General features: G+C 49.6%; 10 protein-coding genes across 10 annotated transcripts; 6 read left to right on the forward strand and 4 right to left on the reverse strand.

Annotated features, from left to right (window-relative positions):
• Window positions 1–698: 698 nt before the first annotated feature.
• BDV59DRAFT_199278 (uncharacterized protein) lies at window positions 699–1,785 on the reverse strand (the record flags this gene model as incomplete). The annotated part of the gene is made up of 2 exons (XM_073693328.1): window positions 699–1,655; window positions 1,711–1,785. 2 exons carry the CDS (start codon window positions 1,783–1,785, stop codon window positions 699–701), a joined length of 1,032 nt encoding a protein of 343 aa, XP_073550821.1.
• A 3,650-nt stretch (window positions 1,786–5,435) lies between these two features.
• On the forward strand, window positions 5,436–6,702 carry BDV59DRAFT_171950 (uncharacterized protein). The gene is made up of 3 exons (XM_073688642.1): window positions 5,436–5,544; window positions 5,598–6,441; window positions 6,504–6,702. The coding sequence occupies exons 2-3, from the start codon at window positions 6,162–6,164 to the stop codon at window positions 6,563–6,565; spliced, it is 342 nt and encodes a 113-aa protein (XP_073550822.1). The 5' UTR covers window positions 5,436–5,544; window positions 5,598–6,161; the 3' UTR covers window positions 6,566–6,702.
• A 1,897-nt stretch (window positions 6,703–8,599) lies between these two features.
• BDV59DRAFT_171955 (FAD-dependent oxidoreductase) lies at window positions 8,600–10,235 on the reverse strand. The gene is made up of 4 exons (XM_073688643.1): window positions 9,877–10,235; window positions 9,564–9,829; window positions 9,144–9,514; window positions 8,600–9,081 (listed from the first exon to the last, which is right to left on the reverse strand). Exons 1-4 carry the CDS (start codon window positions 10,203–10,205, stop codon window positions 8,641–8,643), a joined length of 1,407 nt encoding a protein of 468 aa, XP_073550823.1. The 5' UTR covers window positions 10,206–10,235; the 3' UTR covers window positions 8,600–8,640.
• Window positions 10,236–11,120: 885 nt separating this feature from the next.
• BDV59DRAFT_210748 (Zn(II)2Cys6 transcription factor) lies at window positions 11,121–12,875 on the forward strand (the record flags this gene model as incomplete). The annotated part of the gene is made up of 2 exons (XM_073695660.1): window positions 11,121–11,194; window positions 11,253–12,875. 2 exons carry the CDS (start codon window positions 11,121–11,123, stop codon window positions 12,865–12,867), a joined length of 1,689 nt encoding a protein of 562 aa, XP_073550824.1. The 3' UTR covers window positions 12,868–12,875.
• Window positions 12,876–13,210: 335 nt separating this feature from the next.
• Window positions 13,211–14,990, reverse strand: BDV59DRAFT_191327 (cytochrome P450; the record flags this gene model as incomplete). Its single annotated transcript, XM_073691886.1, has 5 exons — window positions 13,211–13,839; window positions 13,894–14,137; window positions 14,194–14,681; window positions 14,744–14,894; window positions 14,943–14,990. 5 exons carry the CDS (start codon window positions 14,988–14,990, stop codon window positions 13,211–13,213), a joined length of 1,560 nt encoding a protein of 519 aa, XP_073550825.1.
• Window positions 14,991–16,729: 1,739 nt separating this feature from the next.
• Window positions 16,730–18,231, forward strand: BDV59DRAFT_191328 (toxin biosynthesis protein; the record flags this gene model as incomplete). Its single annotated transcript, XM_073691887.1, has 4 exons — window positions 16,730–16,921; window positions 16,991–17,129; window positions 17,185–17,293; window positions 17,349–18,231. 4 exons carry the CDS (start codon window positions 16,730–16,732, stop codon window positions 18,229–18,231), a joined length of 1,323 nt encoding a protein of 440 aa, XP_073550826.1.
• A 688-nt stretch (window positions 18,232–18,919) lies between these two features.
• BDV59DRAFT_191329 (MFS transporter) lies at window positions 18,920–20,593 on the forward strand (the record flags this gene model as incomplete). The annotated part of the gene is made up of 1 exon (XM_073691888.1): window positions 18,920–20,593. The coding sequence occupies one exon, from the start codon at window positions 18,920–18,922 to the stop codon at window positions 20,591–20,593; it is 1,674 nt and encodes a 557-aa protein (XP_073550827.1).
• A 1,091-nt stretch (window positions 20,594–21,684) lies between these two features.
• On the forward strand, window positions 21,685–24,845 carry BDV59DRAFT_171962 (acetyl/propionyl/methylcrotonyl-CoA carboxylase subunit alpha). The gene is made up of 4 exons (XM_073688644.1): window positions 21,685–21,955; window positions 22,035–22,233; window positions 22,292–22,389; window positions 22,443–24,845. Exons 1-4 carry the CDS (start codon window positions 21,801–21,803, stop codon window positions 24,118–24,120), a joined length of 2,130 nt encoding a protein of 709 aa, XP_073550828.1. The 5' UTR covers window positions 21,685–21,800; the 3' UTR covers window positions 24,121–24,845.
• On the reverse strand, window positions 24,226–25,096 carry BDV59DRAFT_127358 (uncharacterized protein). The gene has a single exon (XM_073686915.1). The coding sequence runs from the start codon at window positions 24,864–24,866 to the stop codon at window positions 24,330–24,332; it is 537 nt and encodes a 178-aa protein (XP_073550829.1). The 5' UTR covers window positions 24,867–25,096; the 3' UTR covers window positions 24,226–24,329.
• Window positions 25,097–26,579, forward strand: BDV59DRAFT_127359 (putative D-arabinitol dehydrogenase ArbD). Its single transcript, XM_073686916.1, has 3 exons — window positions 25,097–25,770; window positions 25,826–25,895; window positions 25,965–26,579. The coding sequence occupies exons 1-3, from the start codon at window positions 25,326–25,328 to the stop codon at window positions 26,569–26,571; spliced, it is 1,122 nt and encodes a 373-aa protein (XP_073550830.1). The 5' UTR covers window positions 25,097–25,325; the 3' UTR covers window positions 26,572–26,579.
• Window positions 26,580–26,865: the final 286 nt, after the last annotated feature.

The raw sequence follows: 26,865 nt of genomic DNA on the forward strand, positions 1-26,865 counted from the left end.
CCTTCGCGGAGGCCCCAGGAGGTCTGGGTTCGAATCCCAGAACTGGTATTTTTTCTTTTGCGCTAATACATCGACCCTCCCCTTTTTCATCTTTTTATCATGGCCTACTCTCCTTTCGACATCGAAATATTGCCCTTGCATTCGTACAGATTGTATTCATGTCCATTTTCCTCGTAGAAAGAAGCAATTCTCCAGTCCAATCACTACGTTAGACTCAGGCTGGTGAATATCACCTAACAAAGCCGGTCTGGTGTAAAGGTTATGGTAACACACCTCGACAACTTCCCTTGTGGGGCCAGAGGAGAGTCTGGGTTCGAGTCCCAGGGCCGGGATCTTTTTAGTCGGATCGGTCAGCTAGCGGTCCACGTGACCCTGCTTGCCAAACTTTACTGTACGTGTGTGTACATTGTAGGTATGTTGTGCCAAGTATGGTCAAGTATCATGACCAAAATACTCAAACAGGCCATCCTGATGGCCGTGCTGTCGCCCTCTCTAAGAAATAACATGACCTGTCCATCAGCCTGTATACTGTATCTACAACATAGTGCCCTCTGAAAGCACACCGGAGTGGATGCTTAATATCAATAACTGAGTGACAAAACCTCTAAGCCTGTCTATAACTTTCGCATATTGGGTTCACAATTTACAATCAATCAACTCTAAATTCATACATGTTCCATAACTTCGTTAATGCTCATCTATGTACCGTTGCGATTTCTGGTTGACCGTCGAACAGCGGCAGGCGATCCAGTAGCCTCGGTCTTCTTCGAGCCGGTCTGCCTCGACCGCGATCCAGACGCAGGCTTGGAGTTGGTTTTGTTTAGCTTCGTTTCTGGTTGCTCTTCAGAAATAGACGCCTTGCGCTTACGCCCCCGCGCGGGAGACGCAGCAGCGGGACCATTTGCTCGTGTGCGTCGTCGCTTGGACGGCGACGCAGAAGATTGCTCCACAGGCGCCATCTGGTCATCATACGTCTCGCGACCCTCAATCGGATATTCATGCTCCGCCATCTGGGAGTTGACAGGTGGATCCGACGCCGCCTCGACCGCTCTGGCCCCTTGCACAGGTGCGACGACCTCCCCCGGCGCCTCACCCACCGCCGACGCTTCAGACGCGGCGTCCGACACCGGCTCCTCCTCGGCCTTGCGCTTCCGCCCCCGTCTCGCGCGGGGCGAACGCACAGCACCTCCCACATCGGCCTTGCTCGCGGCCCTCTTCCGCAAGCGCTGACGCTCCGTCGCGGGATGCGCAGACCGGAACACCTCGCGCCAGTTCTTCAGCAGGGCGACCTTCTCGCCGTCGCCCGGTTCGTGCAGGCGCGTCTTGACCTCGTCTGCATCGTCTTTCCAGACAACGCCCCGGAAGGACGACAGGTCCGTCCCCGGGTGGAACTTTGTGCAAATGGTGGCCGAGAGGACGCGGTTGTTTCGTTCGGCTTCCGCCTCGAGCTTTTCGGCGTCGGTGTCCACGGCGGCGGCGGCGGCGCGTCGCTTGTTCGGCCATTTGGCCATCACCCGTTGGCGCCGCGCGGCCGTCGAGTCCTCGTCGTAGTAGTCGTCGGACATTTCGTCCCAGTCGCTGTAGAAGTCCTCGACGTCGAGCGACGGGTCGTCGAAGAAGAGGGCGTCGTAGTTGGCGGTTAGAGCGAGGTCATCCTGTATCAGCGGGTGTTAGGCACTCCGGGGGAGGTTTTTTAGTTGGTGTACCCACGGCGATGGTCGGATCGGGCTCTTCGATCCAGAAATATTCCTCGTCATACTCGTCGTAGTATTCATCATCCGACATGGTGGAATAGGTAAGAGCGGAGAGAGAAAAAGAGGGAATGAACGCAGTTGGGCGCCGTGCCGAACGAGCGAGATAGGTGTCAAAAACAAAGAGGAAGCGAGCGATAAAGAGGACAAACCCGGTGAAACACAGAAGTCACCTTGCGAAACCAACCTTCCGATCGGGCAATGAATGGGGAGGTTTGAGAATCTGCTGCGCTTCGACTCTTTCAACACCGCGGCAAGATCACCGCTTACTAATCCAGCCTGTAGGCCTTCTCTTTATGAGCACGTGATTTATACTTCCTTTGCTGTCGCCTGTCACGGCGCCACAAGTGTATATCCCCCGGCTCGTTACCAGCATCATGATAACACTAAACAACATTATGCACATCGCCCACGTCCTACGATAATGTTTGCCTAGATAATCCTCCCGGATCCTTGCTATGGGGGTGGGACCTCTGCCAAACCTCTGCTGCCGTGTCCATTGCAATGGCTTCATGTTCTGATTCACCAGTGCAGTCACGAAGATCCCAAGGGAGATTGCCAAGAAAAAGGCAGACAAGGTCAAATGTCCTCTCATCACTCGACCGTAGGAATTGTGGTCTGCGTTTTGGATGATGTCGGTCACTAGCCGAATGATAAGGTTGGCCCTGAGCTAGGTGTTAATTTGCATGATCCCATGGAGAGTAGACAACCTACGTGGAATTCATGATCTCTTTGCAGGAAAGGGGTGTCCCAAAAATTGCCTCTTCCCATAAGGTCATTCGAACCCCGTCAACAGTACATGTCAGCGCCATGGTCCGGGCCACTTCGTAAGCCACATAAGATGCGGCCGTGCCTGGAATAGAGTCGGTAACGTTGAGTAAAAGCATGGTGGTGAACAGGAAGCTTGAATATAAACATTGCCGAATACATTATTCTGGCGGGTACACTTACTCGCGCTTGCTCGATGCCCAAACCTATCCAAAGTCATCCCAGAAGGGCAACAACGAACAGGCCTAGAGGACATCAGTGAGGTATAATTTCCTTAGGCGAGATGATTCTGAGTCTTACTGCCATTCTGAGCCACGGCTGCGTACCACCCAGCGGCAACAGAGTCAACCTGAAAACGCATCTCAACCATCCCAGTCGAATTCTGATCGAAGATGACCGAAGTAGGTGCTTCGAATAATGCGAAGCCCATTATCATCCAGTACATCCACGGTATGATCTTGACCCGTATGGACATAGAAACATCTTCCGCTCCAAGGTGTTACATACGACCATAGGGTGTGGAGAACAGGGCTTCCCGTCCGCTCAGCCGTACTTAAGCCACACGCCGGCCGGTTAGTAGTTGGGTGGGTGACCACCAGCGAATCCCGGCTGTTGTATGTTTTTCAATATTTTTTTTTACTCTTGTGTTTAGCGCCTGGCTCACCCCGGCTTCAGGCCCTTCACCTGAAGCTCACCTGAAGAACCTGAACAGCCTGAACCAATGAGCCGGAGGCTGGTTTCTTGGGGCACTCGTCAATGATAGGATCATCTTTGGGCTCACTGCCAACTGTCTTGGTGATATAGTACTCAGTGCACACGGTGATCTACTATTTTAGCATAAAAGTTGGAATCCAAGGGGGGCAATACATCCATACAAAGACTAGGTCAGAAGTTGTGGGGCGGAAATCAATGATTGTTTGAGAGAATTGATGGAGAGGTATATATCAATTTATAGATCCGACATGAGGCCCCACCGTTTGTTCCTATCTGATCAAAATATCCTGGAGCTTACACGACGCACTGGCCCGTCAACATATTTGTAATGAACCAATGATAAAATTCCCGCGCTCTTTTAACTAGCGTTACTGCATACAGTATTACTTAGCAATTAAGGAGGTCCCACATACTTTGCTCACCTGCATCGGCACATGCTTGGCTCCTTCACTGCTTGGAGAATCATCTGGGTAAATGCTTTCTTGGTTTAGAATTAGGGTTTCATGTGGGCTGTGCAAATTCAAGAGCAGGCCTTGGGGGCGAATAGTAGCTTCGGCCAGTTGTCTTTGGACTTAGTAGAGCTCATTTCGAATTGCCTTAAAAAGCCAAATGTGGTAATTTTCCATAGCTAGGAGAAAATGTGACTTGAGGCTGCTGATCTTCGTTCGGACTTTTCCAAGGTGGTCTTGAAAACTTGGGTGGTTGATATCTCTTCTATGGTGGAGCTTGGGCATGACTTGTTCTCGCCTTGTTCTGAAATGGTCAGCGTATGATCCTACTAGTACCATATGTAGTAGTCTTACTAGAATAGGGTCAGACTGTGATTATGAAAGTCCAGGAAGACTTTGAACTTCCAGTGCTCGGTCATGGTTGCTGCTCTTGAGACTCAGAATTGTCTAGTGGAATGACCATTTCGATATAAGCTAACAGGAAGATAGACTAGGAATATAAGATATTGGGAAGAAATTGTGGAGAGTCGAAATATGACAAGCGATGGAGAGATCGGAGATGAATCGATGGATTCTTCGTGGCTTCAGGAAGTTATGGAGGCTATGGCAAAGCTATCTCCTTTGGGTCGTGGCTGCCATACAAGCGAGGCAGACGGCTCAACAAAATATATAGGTAGGTTTGACTGAATAGAAGCTTGGGTGCCGTGTGCCCCAAGGTGGGCAGATACCTCCCCATATATATATATATATATATATATATATATACACGCCTTTGTTATTATGATAAAGGGGATTGCCGTTTCCTTTAGAATAGAACCCGGTATAGCCCTATTGACCCCATAGCCTCTGTATATTATTGGTACTTACACCGTTACCTTGTTGCCTGTCGCTGACCGTCTATCACATATTCATTCAATCATTACACTCATCCTGTCACCCGTGGCCTGCCATCTAGTTTCTCTCTCTCTGCTCTCTCCTCCCTTCCTCTCCTCTTCTCTCCCACCCACCATGGTGAACACTAACTTTGCCCCCTGCGCCTCGTGGCCCCATGTGGTTGCCAGCATCCACTACTGTTCTCAATGAGAGCAGATACCGTCTTCAGATGCGCCTGTTATCACCGTTTGTCTGCTGGCCACCAACGACGGTCCGTCTCCGCTGGTTGATAGCAACCTGAGTCTGGACGAGCGCTCGCTGGCTTGATAGCCGGATGCCGAGCCACCGCATTGTCCAGAACATGATCAGCCGCCCCCCAGCCGGACTGCCTACCAATCGTCTGTTTCTTCATTTCGAAGTTATCTACCGCTGCGGCGATTATTCCTTGGACGACCAGGATCTGACCTTTGTCATTCGCAACGAGGACCTGGAGGCTTGTGCTGTTTTGGCTACTATGTCTTTGCATGAAAAAGGATATCAATGTGGGGCCCCTACTTGATACCATGATGGATATTTGAACTGGTAAGAATTCTAGATTGACCAGGTTGACGTTATTCCTTTTCTCCTCTTTTACCAGTGGCGTGTACTTTGGAGAGCGAAGGAAATTGATAAATATTGGGTAAAACCCCACCGCATTTTCCAATCACAAGCAATACTAATCATACTTGGATTGGATCATCCATCGTCCCCCGTCTCAGCCACTCATGAATCGTGTCTCATCTTACCTAGGTGGTTAATGAACTCGGATTTCGGTTTATCCGGTTACCTGATAAAGCTGGTGGCTAGCTTCATTAGTCAGGACTGGAACCACACTCTTCTAGGGGTACGTAAAATTTCTTGGATATTTTCCGTCGACTGTTTACCTATGAAAGCATAATATCTGCTGTAGTCCCTATTGTTCACCAGTCACCAGGCAATCCAGAATCTAGGCAAGTATTGGAGATTCCGATGTTGATTTCCTCTGCTTATGTATTGAATTAAGCAATGCCAGTAGAGCCGGAATCAACATCACCTGCCACTGAACTACCTGGGCTCCGGCGCCCTCAAAAAACCGAAACTAATTTCCCGCTCAAGGGTGATGATATAAAAACTCTTGGAAGAAACCAGCTTACCCAAGCTTTGGACGCTGCTCCAACATTATGGGATAATGGAGGCGTCAGAATCGCGCGGGTTTCTGAGGGCGTTGTTGTCAAGTACGGCTCCGATGTCCACATATGGGAAGCCCGCAATATGAGGTTTGTCGCACGGCATACAAATGTTCGACTTCCCATGCTCTTCGATGCTTGGGAGATAAGCGGGGAAAGTGGCAACAGTGAAGATAATATATGCTACATCGCGATGAGTTACATACATGCCAACAGCTCGATGAAGTCTGGACTATACTGAGTGACGCTTCTTCTTACGACATACAACAACAGTTGCATCAATTCGTACAAGATCTTCGGTGTCTCAAGTCAGATAGACCAGGTCCGATTGGCGGTGGTGTCTCTAATGGTGCCTTCTTCACTGACTACGGTGCTGGCCCGTTTGCCTCACGAGAGAGGATATGGAACGGTGGTTTGATAGGCGTCTTGCAGTTTGCCAAGAGTTTGGCGTCGTGGACCATGCGCAGAAAGGCTTTCACGGCCTTTTTCAAGATCTGGTGATGTGTCACCTCGACCTTCACCCACGAAATATTATCTTGGATTGTCAAGGAAAGGTTTGGTTGATAGATTGGGCATTTTCCGGAATGTATCCCGCGTATTTTGAAACTGCTTCTATCCTAAGAAACGGTTCGGAGACCTATTTTGGAGATCTGCTGGGTCAGCTGGACCGTGCGCAGTTTGGTGAGGAGATCAATCGTCTCTTCTCCATTTCATTTGCATTGACAACTGGGGCGCTATGCCAGCCAACCAAAACAATTCATGCAACATGACCCAATCTCAATTATTTGAAATCGACTGGTTATAATTCACTTTTAACAGAGACAGATATTTCATCCTCTGTCTCCAACGTTACTGGGCGCGGGTTGTTAGGCTGCAATCATCTGTGGCGCTTAAATACTGGCCTCACTGGAGTACGTGGGTAAGTAGTCAAGAGAGCTACCCCTCATGTGTATCTAACCGCCCTTGTATATCAATGTGCGCAATTAATTGGATGCAAATGTTTCGCTGCAGCAGCTCAGTTGTCTTCTGTAGCCGCCGACCTCGTTTCATCTGTGTGGCTATATACTCGTGCAATGATAGGGTTTCCGCAACCAAGGGTTTTGGAAGACCAACAAAAAAGGCGCGTAGTTTTGCCACTATGATTGGTATGTATCTTTAGCAAATTGTCCAGGCGCTTGGAATGAATGACTGAACATTGAACCTCTTCTTGGTCTTTTTTGTTTTTCCAGCATAAAAAGCTCGTCATTTCTCTGGAAGACTCAATTGCCAACTCACATCCTGATTGCGTTTCTTTCCAATAGTATCAGGTACAAAGCAGACAAGACCGAATCTTCAAATTGCAAATCTACTTTCATACGAATCATGTCGACAATCCAATATATCCCTCCATCTCTCGCTAGTTCAGTTGCCAATTTACCCTTATAATCGATATATGCGTGTGCGCATCCTGCCAATCCAACTGGAGCATCAGGGACCTCCGCGAATAGCAAAATGACGAACCATTGGGTATTCCACTGTGTTACAAGCCAAGATGAGTCTTTAAGACTTGACCCAAGTCCTTCCAGCCCAAATTTTTCACTCGTTCTTATCGTTACGAGAAGACGAACACCTATTCCAACAATGCAGTCAAAACATTTCAATGCTCCACAAGTAGCTTGATTTTAAAAACACTGGTGGACCTTCTCTTGAACAAGAAATACGATAAAGATCGGTTCGCATCCGGAGGACAGGGCTGCCGGTTTTGGGTGCGTCAGTGTTATTGAGCTGCTTCATTCTAGTGGATATTTGCAAAGCACTGCAGAGCTACAAGCAGCCAAAATCGCCTTAGGAACGGCCTGGGGTCCGAACGGGCAACCACTTCCGGTCTCGGAACAGTCTTTGGTGATCCCTGGAATTTTTTTTGCCCTTCAGTGAAGCCAAAAGATAAAAAGCCAGACTGTTCTGATACTGTATCGACCTTGTGGACATCGGTGCGATGATAAGATTGACCGAGGGAAATAAAGGGCCTTTTCAGATGACAGTGATTCCCTGTTCATTCAGCACTGCCAAAAACCCAGCAGGGATCATGGTATGCTGAGTATTATTTTTTATCTCATCAGCTTTTAGCCTAATTAATAGGCGAATTTTGCCAAGTCATCTAATCCACTCTCCTTTCCAGGAAAGTGGGATGGAATTGTCTATGTAAATTCAACGTGCTTTGGTTCAATGTACTATGATGACTTCTATATCTTCCTCGCTGAAAGAAGGTGGGCCATCAGGGTTGTCCACGTTCACCCGAGCAAAAGGCTTTGTTCTGTCCATAATTGGGGTAATTTCGTCGATTTGAAATGACATGCTTTTGTTTGGACTATATAAACTGAATACTTAAAATTCGCTGCCCGAGAGATCGGAGATCACTGGTATCTCCCCGCTGTAAATTGGCAAACAAGATTAGTTTCTTTACGGGAGCAAAGCTGCAGCTAGGAGGCTTGTATGAATGATATGGTAAGAGGATCTGGAAAACTATTAGTTATAGGTTGACAACGAGAGCGGTCGGATGATCGATTCATGCAACCACTATGTTGTACCAATCATCAAAGCCCTCGTGTTAAAGGCTTGGCCACTAAATACGTACTTAGACTCTTCACAGATCCTTCAACGACCTCAAACCTGCTAGCTATGAGGTGACATTCCCTAGTGTATAAGTGTCTCGCTATCATTAATCACAACCAAGCTTCCTGTAGTTCCTACTGGCTGTGCTAACACCCATGCGGGCACCAAATAACCCTGGACCAGCACCGCAACTTGGTTGATACTACCAGAATCTAGGCGCGTTCTACTAATAACACAGAAATTCACAGTAATTCTAGTTTTCATGTATATGTTGCTGCGATAATCGTATCACAGGTGCTGTCCACCTATTCTCTTCAACCGCTCCGAATCGCTGAAGACCGCATTCTGAATCTGCTCCTTTTCATCGTCAAACTGACATTCTCTGGGCCTTGGAGGCACTGCAGGGTATCTGAGCGAAATTGCTGGTGCGAATTGCGCATCCCATCGATCTATAAGAATCCCAGGCATCATGGCGGAAAACTTGTGCAACATAAATTGCTCCAGTTCCGGTGTTTCCATCGCATCCATTTGCTGTCGCTGGCGTCCAAGAGCTACTATCTTCAGTGCCCTCTGGGCCCTAAGACCCTGGACTTCTTCAAACATGCTTCGAATCTCAGTAGGTGACATTCGACCAATGACGGGTTCTGAAAGGCTAGCCAGCAAGGCGTTCGTCATGGCGGCCACACTCTCCAAGGCCTGATTCCCGCCTTGGGCAATACTGGGAAGCATCTATTCAGAAGAACAAGAAATAAGTTAGGAAACCCAATAGACATTCAAGGGTGAGTTCGTACCGCGTGAGCCGCATCTCCAAGTACAATCAATCGGTCGAGCGACCATTTTTGATAAACCATCTCCCTGATGGGGTTGCAGACGAGATGCAGTCTAGCCGTATACAAATCTGACATCTTCAGGCCAGGCGTGATCTGATCATTCCAGTGCCGTTGTATCATCTGCTTTTTATCGTTTTCTGAAAAAGTAGGGATTTCCGCGCCATGGTATGTCTTTTCCATTTTCGACGCCAGGAACCAATATGTGCGGTCTTCAGGACCAGTGCCGACAACGTATGAGTAATCTTTCCCCAAAGTCCACCCTAGCAATCCATCCTCTAAGCCTGCAACGCCGGAAGATGTCCCAAAGATACAAGCATACGTTGATGAGACCTCTAAGAATTGTCAGTATCGACTCAAGTGTATGGATACACAGAAACCTGCCGTTATCTGAATAGTCGTGGCCAACACCCCGTTCATTGGCAAGCCGAACCATCTCCTGCCTCACCCGTGAATGTGTGCCATCAGTTCCGATCAGAATATCTCCAGCATAAGTTGACCCATCCGTCGTGATAACCTCAACAATATCCTCCTCAGATCGAACAGTCGCTACTCGCTTTCGCGCCAGGAGCTTTGACTTATCGGCAATATGATCATACAGTGTCTGAAGGAGTATTTTGCGATCACACCAGATCCCCGAATAACTCCACCTATAGTCATCAGTATATTCCTACTAGAGCCCCTACACAAAGCATACCGGTCAACCATTTGCTTATCCCAGCCACCCGAAAGGTGCAATTCTTGTCCACTTGGATCCCGAATATAGACTGTCTCAAACACCTGTTTTACCTGGTCACGCAGGTGTTCATAACAGCCGAGTTGATCGAGGATTCGGAGACCGTTCGGCATCAAGCAGATGCCGCCGCCAACTTGAGCGACTATCTCGGGATATGCTTCGAGCAAAATGAAATCAATGCCGTTCTTCTCAAGCGCAAGAGCGAGCGTTAGCCCAGCAACGCCTGCACCGGCGATAATGACCTTGCATGGCCGGAGGCTTGATTGAGCTGACATCTTGGTGAGTTGCATTCGTCCTGTTGCTTTGGTGTAGGCAGGGGAGCTCACTGACTTTATACCCATCAAAATATTCCCATAACAGCTGAGACCCGAGGACAGTTTATCGGAGAACAGTCACTTTGGCCCCATTCTCATGTGGGCCTCCAGAGTAGGTGTAAAACCATCCATTGGCCATTTCGCCTAAGAGTTGGATTGTGGCTGTTCAGGAATTCAGTGACGGAGTACGCCGTTCTAGTCCGTAGGTAGTTAAGCTCTCATGTGGGGCTGTCAGGTCTGAGGCGAACCACCCAATCAGCTGCAGGCTCACCTCAGACTTTAGCATGAGCTTGATTGTTTTGTATTGATTCGCATATTCTGATTGAAAGTACAGTGGGGCGAGGTAAACATCTAGAGCCCTTTTCATGCTATTTCCGCCGTTTTAATTTTGTTAGGCAAATTATCCCTATCCCGTCCCTGTCTTATAGATGGCTGTAAACCGCTGAATGCTGTTTATTTTATATAGATTTATGATTATAATATAATTTTTTTTATTTATCTAATCTAACTTAGTTCGAAAATATCTAATATTTATTAAAAATCGTTACGTCCAACTATTCTTCCACGTTAGCTTGAAATGAAGAGTAGTGAGATTATATTGTGTGAAAAAAAATCTTCCGCAAAGGGAGTGTCAAATAATCATACCCAATAGGCAGCATACACTAGATAAAACTGGGTAAACGCTTACTATAGGTACCACTACGGTAGGCTCGATGTGGGCCAGTTAGTGGCCTCCATATGTCGACCATTTAGTGGGCATTTGGGGGCCAAATTGACGAGTGCAGGGCTAAGCCTCGTCCTTGGGGAGCCTACACTGTACTTGGCCATCTCATCCTAATGGCTTTCGGAGTACCTATTATTCACCAGCCCAGCGCTGACTGATTGCCCCCCATGCCTCTGTCAACCGTGCCCACTATTCGTCGTGCAGGAACCAAGAGATCTCGAACAGGATGTCGTACTTGTCGGTAAATTTCCCGAACCCCCTGTAGCACCTCTAGTTGCGTATCTGACCTTCGCTTCAAGTGCTCGTCGGGTGAAGTGCGATGAGACTCCTGTAGCCTGCCGCAATTGTACATCAACTGGGCGGCAGTGCGATGGCTATGATCCTCATAGGCTTCCCATCCGGTGGAGAAGAGGCTCAAAGAAGAATAACGCGGTTACATATCTACAGCCAGCTAGGGACCCTGGTAAAACTGTTGCGTGGGCAATGACTTCGGACGAGCGCCAGTGTTTCGCATACTTCCATGGCCATACTGTTCCGACGCTCCTGCAGTTCTTCGACTCGGATCTATGGCAGAAGCTCGTCCCTCAGCTCACTCGCAACGAGCCGCCTGTCTATCATGCAGTGGTCGGCCTTAGCGCAATCCACTGGAGCTGTGAGAAGAGTGGAATGCGACTGGCCACTCCGGCTAGCATCCTGGTAGAAGATGCGTTAAACCATTTCGCCCAGGAACAGCTTGGACGATCAATTGCATCACTCAACCGGCGTTGTGCTTCGCAGGACCCTTATATCCGCCATGTGATTCTAGTCTGTTGCCTACTTTTTGTCATCGCAGATCTACTCCGCGGTCGATACGAAGAAGGGCTCAGCCACCTCCGTAGTGGCATTTCTATAATCAAGGAGCTACAGGGATACAATGTCTCGAGTCAAAGCTTGATTGAGCAACCCCTTATCTCGGCGTTTGCCCACCTTGACATCTTAGCTTCGCATTATAACAATACCTTTCCCATGTTCTCACCCGATAACTTACCGGGATCAACTCAGCCAATTTCATCCGTTATTCCCCACACTGGGGCCCATTTTCGGTCGTTACCAGAGGTACGCATCGCTTTTGACAACCTCCTACGATGCATCTACCGGTTCTGCTCTCGGTACTTTGGCGCACCAGAAAGTGAGATCGCACTCTATTACGAATCACTACAAGCAGAGCAAATACAAATCCTATCCTGGATGCTCCATTTCAAGCAATATTTCGAACCCTTTTATGTCAATTTCTACCCCAGCCTAACTGCAAAAGAGCAACTCGGCTTAGATATAATCAAGCTGCACCTACTCAGCTCTCCCATTGGACTTAAAAGCATGCTCCTGGGGAATAACAAAGCCCCGTTGGCCTATTACACCTCCGACCTAGCGACCGTCTGTTCCCTGGCAGAGCAAATCATGTCCAAAATCCCAGAGAGACCCTCTGTTACCATAGACAACGGCATTCTCCCACCCTTGTTCCATGCATGCACACTATGCTGCGACTACACCATCCGGTGGTGGGCCTTCGAGCTGCTACAATCTTGGCCTCACCGCGAGGGCCCCTTCGATTCAAATTGGATGGCCTATTTATGCGGAGAAATGCTGAAGCTCGACCTGGAGGTCCTTTGTGACGCAGACCCTGGCTTTCGTGACAGGTTATTTGTTCTTAGAGATGGGAAGGAACTCTCTGTTCACAAAATGCTCACGGAGATCACATTCAGCCAGCAGAAACAGCTTGATGGGCTAGGGGGCCGGAGGTTCGTTCAACACATACCTGACCACCCAGCTTCGGCCTTTTTGAACAACTTTGCAGAGCTAAAGGGGATGCGAGGTTGGTCGTGTGTACGGGCGTACACAGCCGCAACGTCGAGGAAGGCAAACTGCAGCGTCTAAGTGCCGACCAGCTGGACCCGATCTTCTCCCGGATAGACGCTAAATAATAAGCTGGAGTTAGAAAATAGGGACTGCTTTCCGAGAGAACCATAACTGCGGGGCTCAATTTCGGTTCCCGTTTTTGAATTTTTGATGTAGTGGCAAACAGTGACAGCTATTGCTACATTGTATAAGTAGTTACGGAGGGGTTTTTCAAAGATTGCTATCATTATTCATTTAATTTTATCTAAGCGCTGCGGAGTATAACTCAAATATTAGTGACCTAGCTGCATGGCTGCCTATTAAAACCAGTAGGGTGGGCGCTGGGGTGCTCCTAGATCTTTGCTTGGTGGTTATTCCGTATTCACATTCGAGGCCGGAACTGCACCCAAGGTCCATTCACCGCTGAGGTCACCCAACCTTTCAATCTGAATTCGCAATCGTCGCCTTTTCCACCGCAGCAGCGGGCGTCAGGTGCCAAGCGCATGTCATATCGAAAGAGTGTTCGGGCAATAGTCATGTTCAACTCGGCCCAGGCAAGTTTCCAACCTACACAAGATCGAGCACCATAACTGAATGGGATAAAAGCCTGCTTGGCAGTTTGAATGCTTTCTTCATCCACTCCTGTCTCCGAATTGATAATCCATCTATCAGGGTGATAAATATTGGGGTTTTTGAAGTAGGTCGGGTTGCGGTGAATGGAGTAAGTAGTTGTCCCGACCATAGTTCCCTCAGGGAGGAACTCCCCGTCGACTATGAGACCCCCTTGGAGCACGGTCCGTGGGATTGTAGTGGCAACAGATGGGGCCAGCCGCATTGTTTCGTTAATACATGCTTGCAAAAGATCGCATGAGTTGAGCTTCGGTCCCATGCAGATCTCTTCTTCAGCAGTGAATATGGTGCGAATCTCATGCACCAGACGGGCAAGTAAAACGGGCTTGTGAGCCAGATAAAAGAATGTACCGCTCATCGCGGTTGCAGTAGTATCTGCTCCTGTTTTCGAAGAGATCAGGCTAATGTTGCGCAGCGAACTTGTTCTTGTCTTACCAGCCGTCATCAAGAGCATCGATTCCACCCAGAGATCCTTTGGAGTGAAGTGATTCCCCGTTTTAGGGTCTGCCGTGTTCATCATATGATGGAATATATCTTTCTTCTGGATTTCATTTCCGAGGCGCGTCCGGGCCTCAGAGAGCTCCCGAACTCGAGTGCCCGCATTCACGATGTCTTTGAATTTAGAAGACATGAAGCATTGATCAATCTTCAGATCGCAAAACTTTGGTTGAACGAGTGTCTAAGAAAGAAAAATGTCAATAGAAAGTCGATGGGTTATACGCCCATGTTCCATACCGTCATACTACGCTGCGTGATTTTCAGTACCACTGATGGGAACCATCGCATGTCAGGGGAGTGTAACATATCAAAGTCCTTTCCGTAACAGAGATCAGAAATGACATCAAAAGTCACCCAATCGCACATTGGTGCCAAGTGCTTCGTGTCCGTCCAGTTATCATTGGACTTAGGATCGTACTCAGGCTTGACAATCCCAATCTCGTTTCCTGCATTCCCAAGTAGGTTGACGAAATCACGGACGTTTACTAGGAGACGTTCTTCAATCGCTTTGATTCCTTCGGTTGAAAATACCTGTGCTAAAATGCGGCGCTTAAAGCCGTGTGTTGCTTTATCAGTAGCAGTGAGAGTGTTAGGAGTACGTCGACTAGCGCTCAATGAGCTATAGCCTTCTGATTTGACTACATTGGCCCGGACACCGTAGATAGCTTCCATGCCGGTGTGAGTGTCAAATGTGAGGGCATTTGGGCCGAATCGGACAATGTCTCCTATTGAACCTCTTAGTGTCAGCAGTAATCTATAGATATTTGCATGCTATGGAAATCCGCACCGTAGCGATCGTGCCATTTCCGGCTATTGATATGAAGATCTCCCCGCCACGCATAGAACGCTGCGTACCAATGTGTTATGGCTCCTAGACGAGGACCTGGGTATTTTGCCAACGGATGGAAAAAAAGACGATAGATGACTAGTGCGGCAGCCTAGAGGCTTTAGTTATTGTCAATATGAGAGAACTCGACTTATCTAACATATAAAAGCAAACCAATAGCGGTGGCTGCAACGACTCTGAAGCTCATTTTGCTCCGGAATCAAGTATGGTGGAATCTTCACAGTGAGTAGTACACTATGAGACGGGAAAGATGCGGATCAGCCTTTTTTTATTGGATGTGAGGGACGTCTGGGCAACTGCTTGATTGTCTTTGTTGAATAAATATATATATATCCCCCCCATCTATTAGTGATTAGAACCGCATGTCGTTTCGTCATTGATATCGCCAAACTGCTAAACAATGACTGAAACCTTTCGGAAACCCTATATTAGGAGGCCCAGTCTGTTGTAATAAAAAAGTTGTGGGTGGCTCAGACATCTGGGAATGCAAAATGTGAATAACTGACACCAGAATATCATATGTATACGTGAATACCAGTCTACAATCATGCCCATACAGCCGCAGAAAACAAAGAGGCAGATATGTCACATTAAACGCAGATTCTGATCATCCGACCATTCTCACGTGCTGAGGTGGAAGGTCCTATATATTGGAGGGTGACGATTGTGTTGAAGTTTTCATGCCCCCAAGATCATCGTTCAATGACTGGCATGCAGCAATCTTGCGAGCTATGCGTGCAGAACACCTATATTGATTTCAGAATGGCTCAGATCACTCAACAGTTATCTGAGGTGTTTTATGAATTTCTGTAGTTCAGTTTCGTGAAATTATTTCGAAAAAATACTGAAATCTAATCCCACCCACTCGAGCAGATAGCCATGTCATATATTAAATCATCAGCTTCTAACCGTAGCTTGAGTAATTGTTCTACTTGGAAAACCGCTAAATTAACTTTTCCATGTGGTATCTCATCTTTCATCACGACTATGCAACTCAAGCCATTGTTAATGGCTACTATGCCTCGGCAATGAAGAGATCTACCATGAGCGCCCTATCTTGGAGAACGATAAGTGGAACCCCTGAAGCTTCTTCGTAATAGCCAGACAATTCGTCGTGGTTTTATCGCCATTACCACTCATTGGAGCTTCGAAATTGAGTTTCTGTTTTGAAAACACCCAGAAAGGCTTGCCATACTATATCAACGATGTTATTGAACGAACTGAGAATGTATATTCTCGCCCTATACATGGGTGACATGTCAGTTACTGATTGCAGCCAAACGTGGCCAGGGATATTTCAAGGTCGAAGGGAAGCATAAGCAGTAAATCATCGCTAGCGGAACACTAATTGATGATATCTATACACCAGCCCTATGGTACGAATTCATCAATCAGTTACATCACAATCTGCCATGTATGATGAAGCAGTGTCTCTCATGTTCATTAGTTACCAAAAATAGGTGGGCGATTTTGGTCTTGACTCAAGCACGCACTGTGTAACATGCATGACTCAAGAGACACCCGAGATCGTCCGAAGACAACCCACCCACCCCCCAAATGTTAATGAGGGATTTTGGAATTGTAACGTACATTCGGAACGGCACAAAATGACACTACAACATTCCCGTGGGAATGTCTACTTCGGTTCTGCCGATCAGAGCTTTGGTCAAGGCAACGAACGGACCATTATGCTGGAGGTGACTTAATGCTACACGGCATAAAAATTTAGCCAATGTAGGGCTATGGCAATCATAGGTATATTGTGGAGGGCTCTTCATTGCCTATAGCACCGCAGTTGACCTCTTTCAGCCTTCGCCTTTTCAGGATACTATATAAAATTTCATCAATTTCAATACTTCCCTGAGAGGAAGCAAGGTGGATGGCCAAAATTTTATCCTTATTTGGTGATACCTATCCTAAATCGCGATGGCATATTCTCCCTTCAGTATAACTGAACACATTGTTGACTGCCAATATGTTCGCGAATATCCTCGAGCTACATTCCCACAGGCTGCGCCTTTGAAGCTTCTTGTCAAAAAATATAGTCCCGTGGACAATCTAGAGCCCCATCCAGGTGACGTGACTTTTGTCGGCGTCCCTGGGACGGGATTTCCCAAGGTCAGTTACATACATTTATCGAGGCTTAATTTGTGAGAAAGAATTTTAATGAAAAACCCACTGTTATAGGAACTCTATGAACCATTGTGGGAAGAAATATATGCGAGGAGCCATAAAGAAGGCTTCCGCATCCGAGCTATCTGGATTGCTGACATTGCAAACCAAGGCGCAAGTGGTATTCACAACGAGAAGTACATCGGAAATGATCGTCAGTAGTTTCTCATATTTCCTAATGTCTGATAACAATTAACGAGGCCAAACAGCATCCTGGTTCGATCACACGCGTGATTTAGTACATATGATCAATCACTTCCGGGAAGAGATGCCCCAGCCGATTATGGGAATTGGACATAGCCTCGGCGGGGCACAGCTGTAAGCACATATTATGGTCCCTACTGTGGAGTCTATCACCGCGCAATACTGACAGACGCATTGTAACTAGACTTTTCCTTTCTCTGTACCATCCGCGGCTGCTGTCGTCGCTTATGCTTATCGAACCCTTTCTTCATGAAAAAGATAGACCAGGGCCGTGGGTCCTCGTCAGAGCAGTCCAAAGAGACGCTTGGCCTTCACGCTCAGAGGCTATTAAGGCATCTAAAAGGTACCTAAAGGGATGGGATGCTCGTGTTGTCGATCGTTGGTCTCAGTATGGATACCGGAATCTCTCCTCAGATGCGAATGTGCCGCAAGGGGCAGAGGCAGACGGCACTGTTGGGGTCGCATTGGCAACTCCGATTTCCCAAGAAGTTCTAATGTACGCCCGTCCAAACTCCCGGCGACACAAGCAGCTAGGTCTTCCAAGCGAGGAAGACGACAACGAAGGCGAGAGCTCCAGCCCGCCGCATGACCCCTTATCAGTACCGGATGTGCTTGGTCCACTCTACCGTCATCAGAGGTTCTACCGCCCCGAACCCATTCTTGCATACAAGCTTCTCCCGCATATTCGACCGCCGGTGTTATATGTTAGTGGAGACAAAAGCGAGTTGACGCAGTCAGGACGCCAGTCAGCAGCTGCTCAGAAAACCGGCATTGGGTTTGGAGGTAGTGGCGGCATGGAGCATAATAGGGTGAAGCATGTGATTATCCAAAAAAGTGGACATAGTGTCCCAATGGAAAAAGTCGGCGAGACAGCTGATGCACTTAGCAACTGGGTTTCACAGCAAGTGCAGAGATGGCGAGAGGACGAGCAGCGAATCCTGGCAGGCTGGGGTAACCAGTCCGCGAAGAAATCCGCGCTTCCATTGGAGTGGAAGGCCATGATGGAAATTTCTCTTCCAGAAAAGCTCCGTGCCAAGTCTGCAAAGCTTTGAATAGATAGCAATATAGAAATCTGCGTTGTTCAAGGTTTACTTCTCTTTGCTGTCTTGGAATATACTTAACCTTATTCTATATTCCTGAACCTAGGCTTGAACAAAGCGTTCAGTTCTTAAAAATACCACGTGCTTTATATTACCCGAGAAGCTGGATATATTGATCATGAGCAGGATAATGATAATGCGACCACCCCACCATCAGCTTCGGCTCACTACAGCGGTAAAGGATTCCTTGTCAAAACATCAAGGAGGATCGAAAAGAAGAAAGAATGCGGGAAGAGCCGCTCAAGTATTGCAGTACCGCCTCCATGGGATCATTGAATCTGTTCATGTTTCCGTTTTCGGAATAATAATGGTCCACAGGGATACAACACTGACTATTCTATCGTTTCAATGGCATCTGTACGGAGTAACCTAGTCTACTGATCCACAGAGTACTATGTATTTTTGTGAGAAGTGTCTTAGTGGTGTACCTTTGCAAGGACATTGATCATCACAACCTTGCTCTGGAACTTCCAACCTCTTTATACAATCATATCATTGAATCACTTGTTTCTGCCAAAAGTTTGTTCCCACCCCACACGTGAATTGATTTACAACTTTCGAAACTTGCAACTGCTGGGACCAATTGTCCCTGTATAAGCCAGTTGTTCCATTGGTATCCTCAGCCCCTTCTCACTTGCCCATGGAACCACCAAAGCCTGAGGAGGAGCCAATATCCTCTGGAAGAATCCCAACCTGGCGCCTTATTTTTGACCAGAGCTTTTTCACACAGCCGGTACTGGATCATAATTATGCGGGCTCCGGTACGGAGGAAGACCCCTACTTAATTTCTTGGATTCCCGATGATCCGCGCGATCCCTTGTCTTCATTGACTGAGACTTCAAAATGGGCCATAATTTTGCTCGTTTCGGTGTCTGCCCTGACGGTATCGCTGGTTTCTTCAGCCTATACCGGAGGACTGGTCGAAGTCACAGGATATTTTCAAATTAGTGAAGAAGTCGCATTCTTGGGGATCACTCTCTTTGTTATTGGGTTCGCGTTAGGTCCTCTTTTGTGGGCGCCACTCAGCGAGATTTATGGTCGCCGATATATTCTTATTATCACGTCAATGGGACTAACCGCATTTACTGCTGGGGCAGCAGGAGCAAATAATCTGCAGACCTTGCTGATCCTTCGCTTTTTGGGGGGCAGCTTTGGATCTGCACCATTGGCCGTCGCAGGGGGCGTCCTTGCAGACATCTTCCCGCCTATCAGTCGAGGTCTGGCGAGTGGCATCTTCGCCGCCGCACCGTTCCTCGGGCCAACCTTAGGTCCCATAGTTGGCGGCTTTTTGGCCGAGTCGGCTGGTTGGCGATGGGTTGAAGGGCTTTTGGCTGCTCTCTCAGGAACGGTCTGGATAGCTACATGTCTCCTTTTGCCGGAGACATATGGTCCACTTCTACTCGAAAAACGAGCAGCAAAGCTGTCTGCAGTTACAGGTCAAGTGTACCGCAGCTCGATAGAAGTCGGCCAGGCCCGACAAACGATAAGTACAAAATTGTGCTCAGCGCTGTCTCGACCCTGGGTCTTGCTCTTCCGCGAGTCAATCGTGTTCTTGCTGTCCTTATACATCGCTATTATTTATGGCATACTGTATATGTTTTTTGCAGCATTCCCCATTGTCTTCCAGAAGATTCGTGGCTGGAGCGAGGGTATTGGGGGCCTTGCGTTCCTAGGTATCTTACTGGGGATCCTACTTTCGATTGTCTACGTTTTCCCGACATATTTTGCATATAAGAAGAGAACTCTTCAACTACCTCCACGGTCTCGTCTTCCTCCCGAGGCTAGGCTGCCGGACAGCTTTCTGCCATCCATCTGTCTGCCAGTTAGCCTTTTCTGGTTTGCTTGGACAAATGATCCTTCTGTCCACTGGATGGCACCTATTGCTGCCGGGGTCCCCTTTGGGTTCGGGATGATCATGGTGTTTCTCCCCGTCCTGAACTACCTTGTGGATGCTTACACCATATACGCCGCGTCCGTGCTGGCCGCGAACTCTTTGCTCCGCAGTATTTTTGGTGCTGTGTTTCCTTTATTCACTTCTTATATGTATCAGGACCTTGGCATACATTGGGCATCCTCGATCCCCGCATTTCTGGCATTGGCCTGCGCTCCCATGCCTTTCCTATTCTATAAATTTGGTGCAACCATTCGTCGACGATGTCACTATGCGGCAGAAGCAGATGCTTTCATGCAACGCTTACTGGGAAGTCAGCCCTCTCGTACGCAGGAAATGCAGAAAAGTGATAGGACAGAAACAAACCGGCACCGAGCAGACTCTAAAACGTCTTCTCCCGACTCTGGTGTGAGGGTCAGTTAAACTAGATGGAAATACTACGATGCCAGGTCAGGGTTGTCCTAAAAAGAAGTATGAGAGCCCGTTCTCTGCAATAAGTATTGAAGGGTATGTCATCTATAGTAGTTTCTCCTATATATGTGTGTGTATTTGACTTGAAAAAACTAAAGGGCATAGAGACAATTTTTTTCGAGGTTCTACAAGATTCGAAACCATTGTTTGGACAGCTAATTGCTATACCGTGCATTTGTAGAATGTTAGATACAGTTTTCATCTCTTGTCTTTCAGGCTTCGGCTTTGATTGAGAAGACTCTAACTCTCCGCCCAACAACAGTATGGGGGGCCCTTCTTTCGTTGTCATTGTTTCCAATGTACTAACTCTACATTGCCGCAAGTTCCGCCGTCGGACTTCCCACTCAAGATCACTTGGTTTGGATTCTCTTTTTCCTTTTCCCTTTTTCCTTCGTCTCCCCCTTCGGAGATTATGTGTCTTGGGATCTGTATGGGGAGACTCTTGTTGACGACATCATGCAATAACTCCATTGAATTCTGCGCAGAATATATAGCGAGTTCACTTTCAGAGACGCTTGTATTTGAACCAATTGGCGCTATGTATTTTCTAAAGCCAATTGAATGTTAAGAATGCTAGTACTACACTATAGAAGAATAATAAGTTATCATGCATGCTTCTTATTATGGCTTACTGTCCTTGATAGCGTACAATTACAGTATCAGCGCTCCTTGTACATTCTTGGAGTTCAATGAATCTTGGAAAGCCCCCTACACCAGATAATCTTCACTTGAGCGAGACCACTCTCTGAACGTCAGTAGCCGCGTCCCGTGGTCCCATTGCATGGACATCATTCAGCAATGCTCATAATAAGAATTCTCATAATTCTCTATGCAATTGACTATTTTTATTCTTCTTCATATTCGTACGGAGTACTGTCGTCGTTCATCCTCGGTTACCGAAGGAAAAAACTCGCTTAGTAACGCCCCGGATCCCGTGAGCTGCGGATGACGGAAGGCACGTGCCCGGGGTTCCCCGCACCCTCGCTTTGCGTCGGTCCAAGGGGTGGAGCTCTAAAGCTGCTGAGCAGGCCGACTCTTCCCTCAGTTCTTTTGAGAGCACTCTGTCAACAGTCGACAGGACTATGCTACCTTCCTGCTGAGACCCATTTTCCGTGGTGTTGAGTCAACCTCGTGGCTATTCACACCGGCGTTCGTGACAATGCCTCTTTCATCGCTTCTCCGCACCTCCGCCCGCCTGGGGCCGACAGCCGCGCGCCGGGCGAGAAGGGCCGCGTCGACCGTCTCTGGGGATCACGCCCGGTCCGGCAAGTCATTAGATTCGATTCTAATTGCGAATCGGGGAGAGATTGCATTGTACGTGATAGACCACGGGAGCCCACCCGAGGGGCGCGGGAAGTCCTGCCTGATTGCTAATGTCGTCATCTACTTCCAGGCGGGTTGGACGCACTGCCGCTCAGCATGGCATCCGCGTCACTACACTCTACACGGACCCCGATAGTCGCGCGCAGCATGCTCTGAGCTCACCCTTTGCGTTCAACTTGGGGTCCGTTTCGGCGTATCTCGATGGAGACCGGATTATTGAGATCGCGCGGCGAGAGGGCTGCCAGGGGATTCACCCGGGCTATGGTTTTGTATGCAATTATCTATCTGTGGTTTTGTGGGGCTATGCTGATGTTGGTGGTGCTGTAGCTGAGTGAGAATTCCGCCTTTGCGCGGAAATGCACAGAGGCGGGGCTGGTCTTTATCGGGCCGCCCTGGAAGGCGATTGAGGACATGGGTGATAAGAGGTAGGCCGGTTGGTTAGTGTCTACAGTGATATACGGTTACTCATTCTGCACAGCCAGTCGAAACACATCATGACGGCCGCGGGCGTGCCCTGCGTCCCCGGGTACCATGGGCAGAACCAAGACCCCGACTTTCTCGAAGCGGAAGCCGACAAGATCAAGTACCCTGTGCTGATCAAAGCGATCAAAGGAGGAGGTGGCAAGGGAATGCGCATTGCCCAGACCAAGGAGGAGTTCCAGGCGCAGCTCCAGTCCGCGAAGTCGGAGGCGATGAACTCGTTCGGTGACGACCACGTGCTGGTCGAAAAGTACATTACTACCCCACGTCACATTGAAGTGCAGGTCTTCGCCGACCAGCATGGAAACTGCGTTGCCCTGGGTGAACGGGACTGCAGTATCCAGCGACGTCACCAGAAGATCCTGGAGGAATCGCCCGCTCCGCATCTGCCTGACGCAACCAGAAAAGATTTGTGGGCCAAGGCCCGGGCGGCTGCATTGGCAGTCGGGTATGAGGGAGCTGGGACGGTTGAGTTCATTTTCGACAACGACACCGGCGAGTTCTTCTTCATGGAGATGAACACCCGCCTCCAGGTGGAGCACCCGGTGACGGAGATGGTCACGGGTCAGGATCTGGTCTACTGGCAACTCAAGGTCGCCGAGGGCGCGAAGCTCCCGCTGACCCAAGACGAGGTGGAAGCCCACATGGCGGCGCGGGGCCATGCGATCGAGGCGCGGATCTATGCCGAGAACCCCAACCAAGGCTTCATCCCGGACTCCGGGGCTCTCCTGCATGTCCGCACGCCTGTGGCAACCGAGGACACCCGCATTGATGCGGGGTTTATCGAGGGCGATGAGGTCTCCGCGCACTACGACCCCATGATCGCAAAGCTCATCGTCCGAGGCGACACGCGCGCGGATGCGATCCGCAAGCTCGCCGCCGCTCTGGAGGAGTATGAAGTTGCCGGGCCGATCACTAACATTGAGTTCCTGAAGACCATCTGCAAGAGCGCCGACTTCATCGCGGGCGAGGTCGAGACCGGGTATATTGCGAAACACCATGATGCGCTCTTTGCACAGGAGGCGGTGCCCCCGGAACTACTCGCGCAGGTTGCATTGGCCTGTCTGCATTATGACACGCGGAACCCGGCTGGGGCTGAGGGGCCCGCAGTGGGTTTCGGCCCCAGCTATCAGGCGCGGCAGATGACACTGGCCGAGTCCACCCCTGGGGTCCAGGAGCCGGCGAAATTCGATGTGCGGGTCCAGCAGATTGGCGAGCATGTTTTCAACATCGAAGCGGGTGGGAAACAGTTTGAGCAAGTTGTCAGTCACGGCAACACGGAGTCGCACGTGGTCACCTCCTTTTTCCCCCATACGCGTCTCGACACGACGGTCATCCGCGACGCGGATTCGATCATGGCGTTCCAGCGAGGCAAACAATACCGGCTGACGACGGCGCGGGCGCCGTGGATGGAGAAAGCGCTGGGGTTGAAGGATGTGACCAACAGCGTGCTGGCCCCGATGCCGTGCAAGGTGCTCCGGGTGGAGGTGCAGGCGGGCGACGTGGTGGAAAAGGACCAGCCGCTGGTGGTGATCGAGAGCATGAAAATGGAGACGGTGATCCGCAGCCCGCAGGCAGGGACGATTGCCAAGGTGGTACATCAACAAGGAGTAAGTCATGTGGTCCCCTTTTCCCCCCCTGTTTGTTTCCCGATGGTCTGGGGCTATGGCGGCTAGGTTTATTATTATGATCCTTCGGCTGCGCCAAGTTGGTGGCTTCCCCCTGGGGCCGGTTTAAGGGGACCCCTCGCCTGGGGGCCGACAGCCCCGACAGTCGGTGTTCCATGCACGGACCGACGGGCGAGCTTCGACAGACATTCCATCTGAGCTTCCACTGCGAGCGCCAATCAGGAATGAGAGAGGGCTAACGTGTGTACCTTGCAGGATCAATGTAAAAGTGGCACGCCGCTGGTGGAATTTGCGGAAGATGGCGGTGAGCAGGAAAATTGAGGGACCGAAAGGAATGGCGAGGTTCTCTTCCATAGAGCAATGCATTGGATGGAATGGCTGTAGTACGTACCTGGGTCGCTATCATGTCCAATGGGATAGGTATTGCAGGTGAGCTCATGCAGATGGATCACCTGACGCCTACGTATACACACCGCTCTTGGGAATTTCATACCTAGGTATAATTGACCGGAGACAGATAGAGTCATCATGATGGATCCGGCCAGGATTAAGTTGCCCCACGCGGGATGACCGGATTGGGATCCGGGGTTAGTGAGGTGGCGAACTGGGTGGATCGACGATGGACAAAGTACGGGACATGGGAGAGAGCTGGTTGCGGAGGAATTGAATTTGGGGGCCCATGGATGCCGATGTCTCAGACGAATGACGATAAAATTGATGTTGATAGGAAGATCAAACATAAGAATCGTAAACAAATACCAGATCACGCGGAGGCAAAACCCAACGGGCTGCATGGCGGTTGGGGTCTGGCCCTTGACATCATCCGGATGAGGTACAAGAGTATCTACAGATGGAGGAAGATCGACCGACAGAGGGATAGAACGGTAGGGAGACGATGGCTTCGATGTCTCCTCTATAATAGCATGAGAGACCCGTCGATTCTACTACATAGTAGACATCCAGTGATGATTCCCGTGATCTAGAATCAAACCAAGTCACTTGTACATTCCTCTTACCCTTCCGTCGTACATTTCCTTTTCGGGACTCGAATTATTAAATCTTCCTGTTATTGGATTGTATTTTAATTTTATTATTCTTTTGCCGCCTGGGGACACTTCCCTTCCCTGTCTCTCTCTCTCCGCTCGCCTTTATCAGACGCCACCTTTCTTCTCCTCCTCTTCTTCTTCTTCTTTCTCCTCCTTACCCTTTCCTCTCCTCTCCCCATCCATCCAGACTCATCGAGTCAATTCATTATGTTCAGATCCCCCGTCGCTCATCACGCCCTCCGGGCCCTGTCCCGGACTCCTCGTTCCCCGGCATGGACGCCAACCGCCTCGCGCAACTCCCTTCGAGCTCTCTCCTCCACCGCTCCTCGCGCCAATGACGAGAACGACAAGGTCAAGGATGATCCCATCCTGGCCGCCACCGACAAAGCTCCCAAAGGCGCTCTCGGCGAACAGGAGGGCCGATTCGCTCGAACGGATGAGAGCCTTCAGATTGAATACCCCGATGATGAGCACATGCCTCGTACGCCGGTCGTCCAGGGCCGTGGTGGACTGCACTTCAAACGGACCCTCGCCCAGTTTTCTCTGGAAAACAAGGTCAGTTTGGTGACTGGAGGGGCCCGCGGTCTCGGGCTGGTCATGTCCCAGGCGCTGGTCGCGTCCGGCTCCGACCTGGCCATTGTCGATCTCAACAGTACGCACGTCGCTGCAGCGTAGTTCCCCCGTATCCCTTGGCTGATGAGATCCAGAGGAGGAGGCCGAAGAACAGGCCCAGAAGCTGGTGGAGCAGTTCCGGAAGGAGAACCCAGGCTTGGAAGAGTGAGTCTCCCCCCCACGGCCCGCATGCCGTCAACCGGACGCCGTACTCATTTGCGATGCCTCGCTTAGAATGCCCAATGTCACCGCCCACTACGCCGATGTCGCGAACCCGGATTCCGTCAATGCCGCCCTGGCCGATGTGATTGCGAAGCACAGTCGGATCGACAACCTGGTCACCTCCGCCGGCTTTACCGAGAACTTCGACGCCATCTCCTACCCCTATGACCGCATGCAGAAGCTCTGGGGGGTGAATGTGGACGGAACCTATCTCTTCGCGACCGGGGTTGCGAAGCACCTGATGGAGCGGAAGGTGCCGGGGAGCATTGTCATGATCGGGAGCATGTCCGGAGCCATTGTCAACGTGCCTCAGCCGCAGGCGCCCTACAACGCCGCCAAGGCCGCCGTTCGGCACCTGGCCGCGTCGCTCGCAGTCGAATGGGCCGGGCACGACATCCGGGTGAACTGCATCAGCCCGGGATATATGCTGACGGCCTTGACCCGCAAGATCTTGGATGAGAACCCGGAACTGCGGGATAAGTGGATCTCGCTCATCCCCGCGGGGAAGATGGGGACGCCGGAGGATCTCATGGGGGCCGTGACGTTCCTCCTCAGCGATGCGGCCAAGTATATCACCGGGGCCGAACTGCGGGTGGACGGTGGCTACACCGTGACCTAGACGAGCCCATCCTGGCTACGTGGCATGATGTACGGGATTTACGGATATAGAGCGGGGGATGTTTTGTAATTCTGGATGAGTTGATCTGGACATGATGCCGGGCTTCCCTACGGTTTCTGAGTGTTTCAAAAGCGGGCGATTGATTGTATTTTGTGACCAGAAAAGCATGGCCGTTGATTGCGATAGAGATGATCTTATTATTAATATTCTGACCGCCGACGCAGCCGATTCTTCCTCCTTTTCCTCTCCTTTCTTTTTGCCCTCTCTGGCTGCGTTGCGGGTGACGGGGCGGAG

This window comes from Aspergillus ambiguus (genome assembly GCF_047715705.1).
Source record: "Aspergillus ambiguus strain CBS 117.58 unplaced genomic scaffold BDV59scaffold_5, whole genome shotgun sequence".
NCBI lineage: Eukaryota > Fungi > Ascomycota > Eurotiomycetes > Eurotiales > Aspergillaceae > Aspergillus > Aspergillus ambiguus.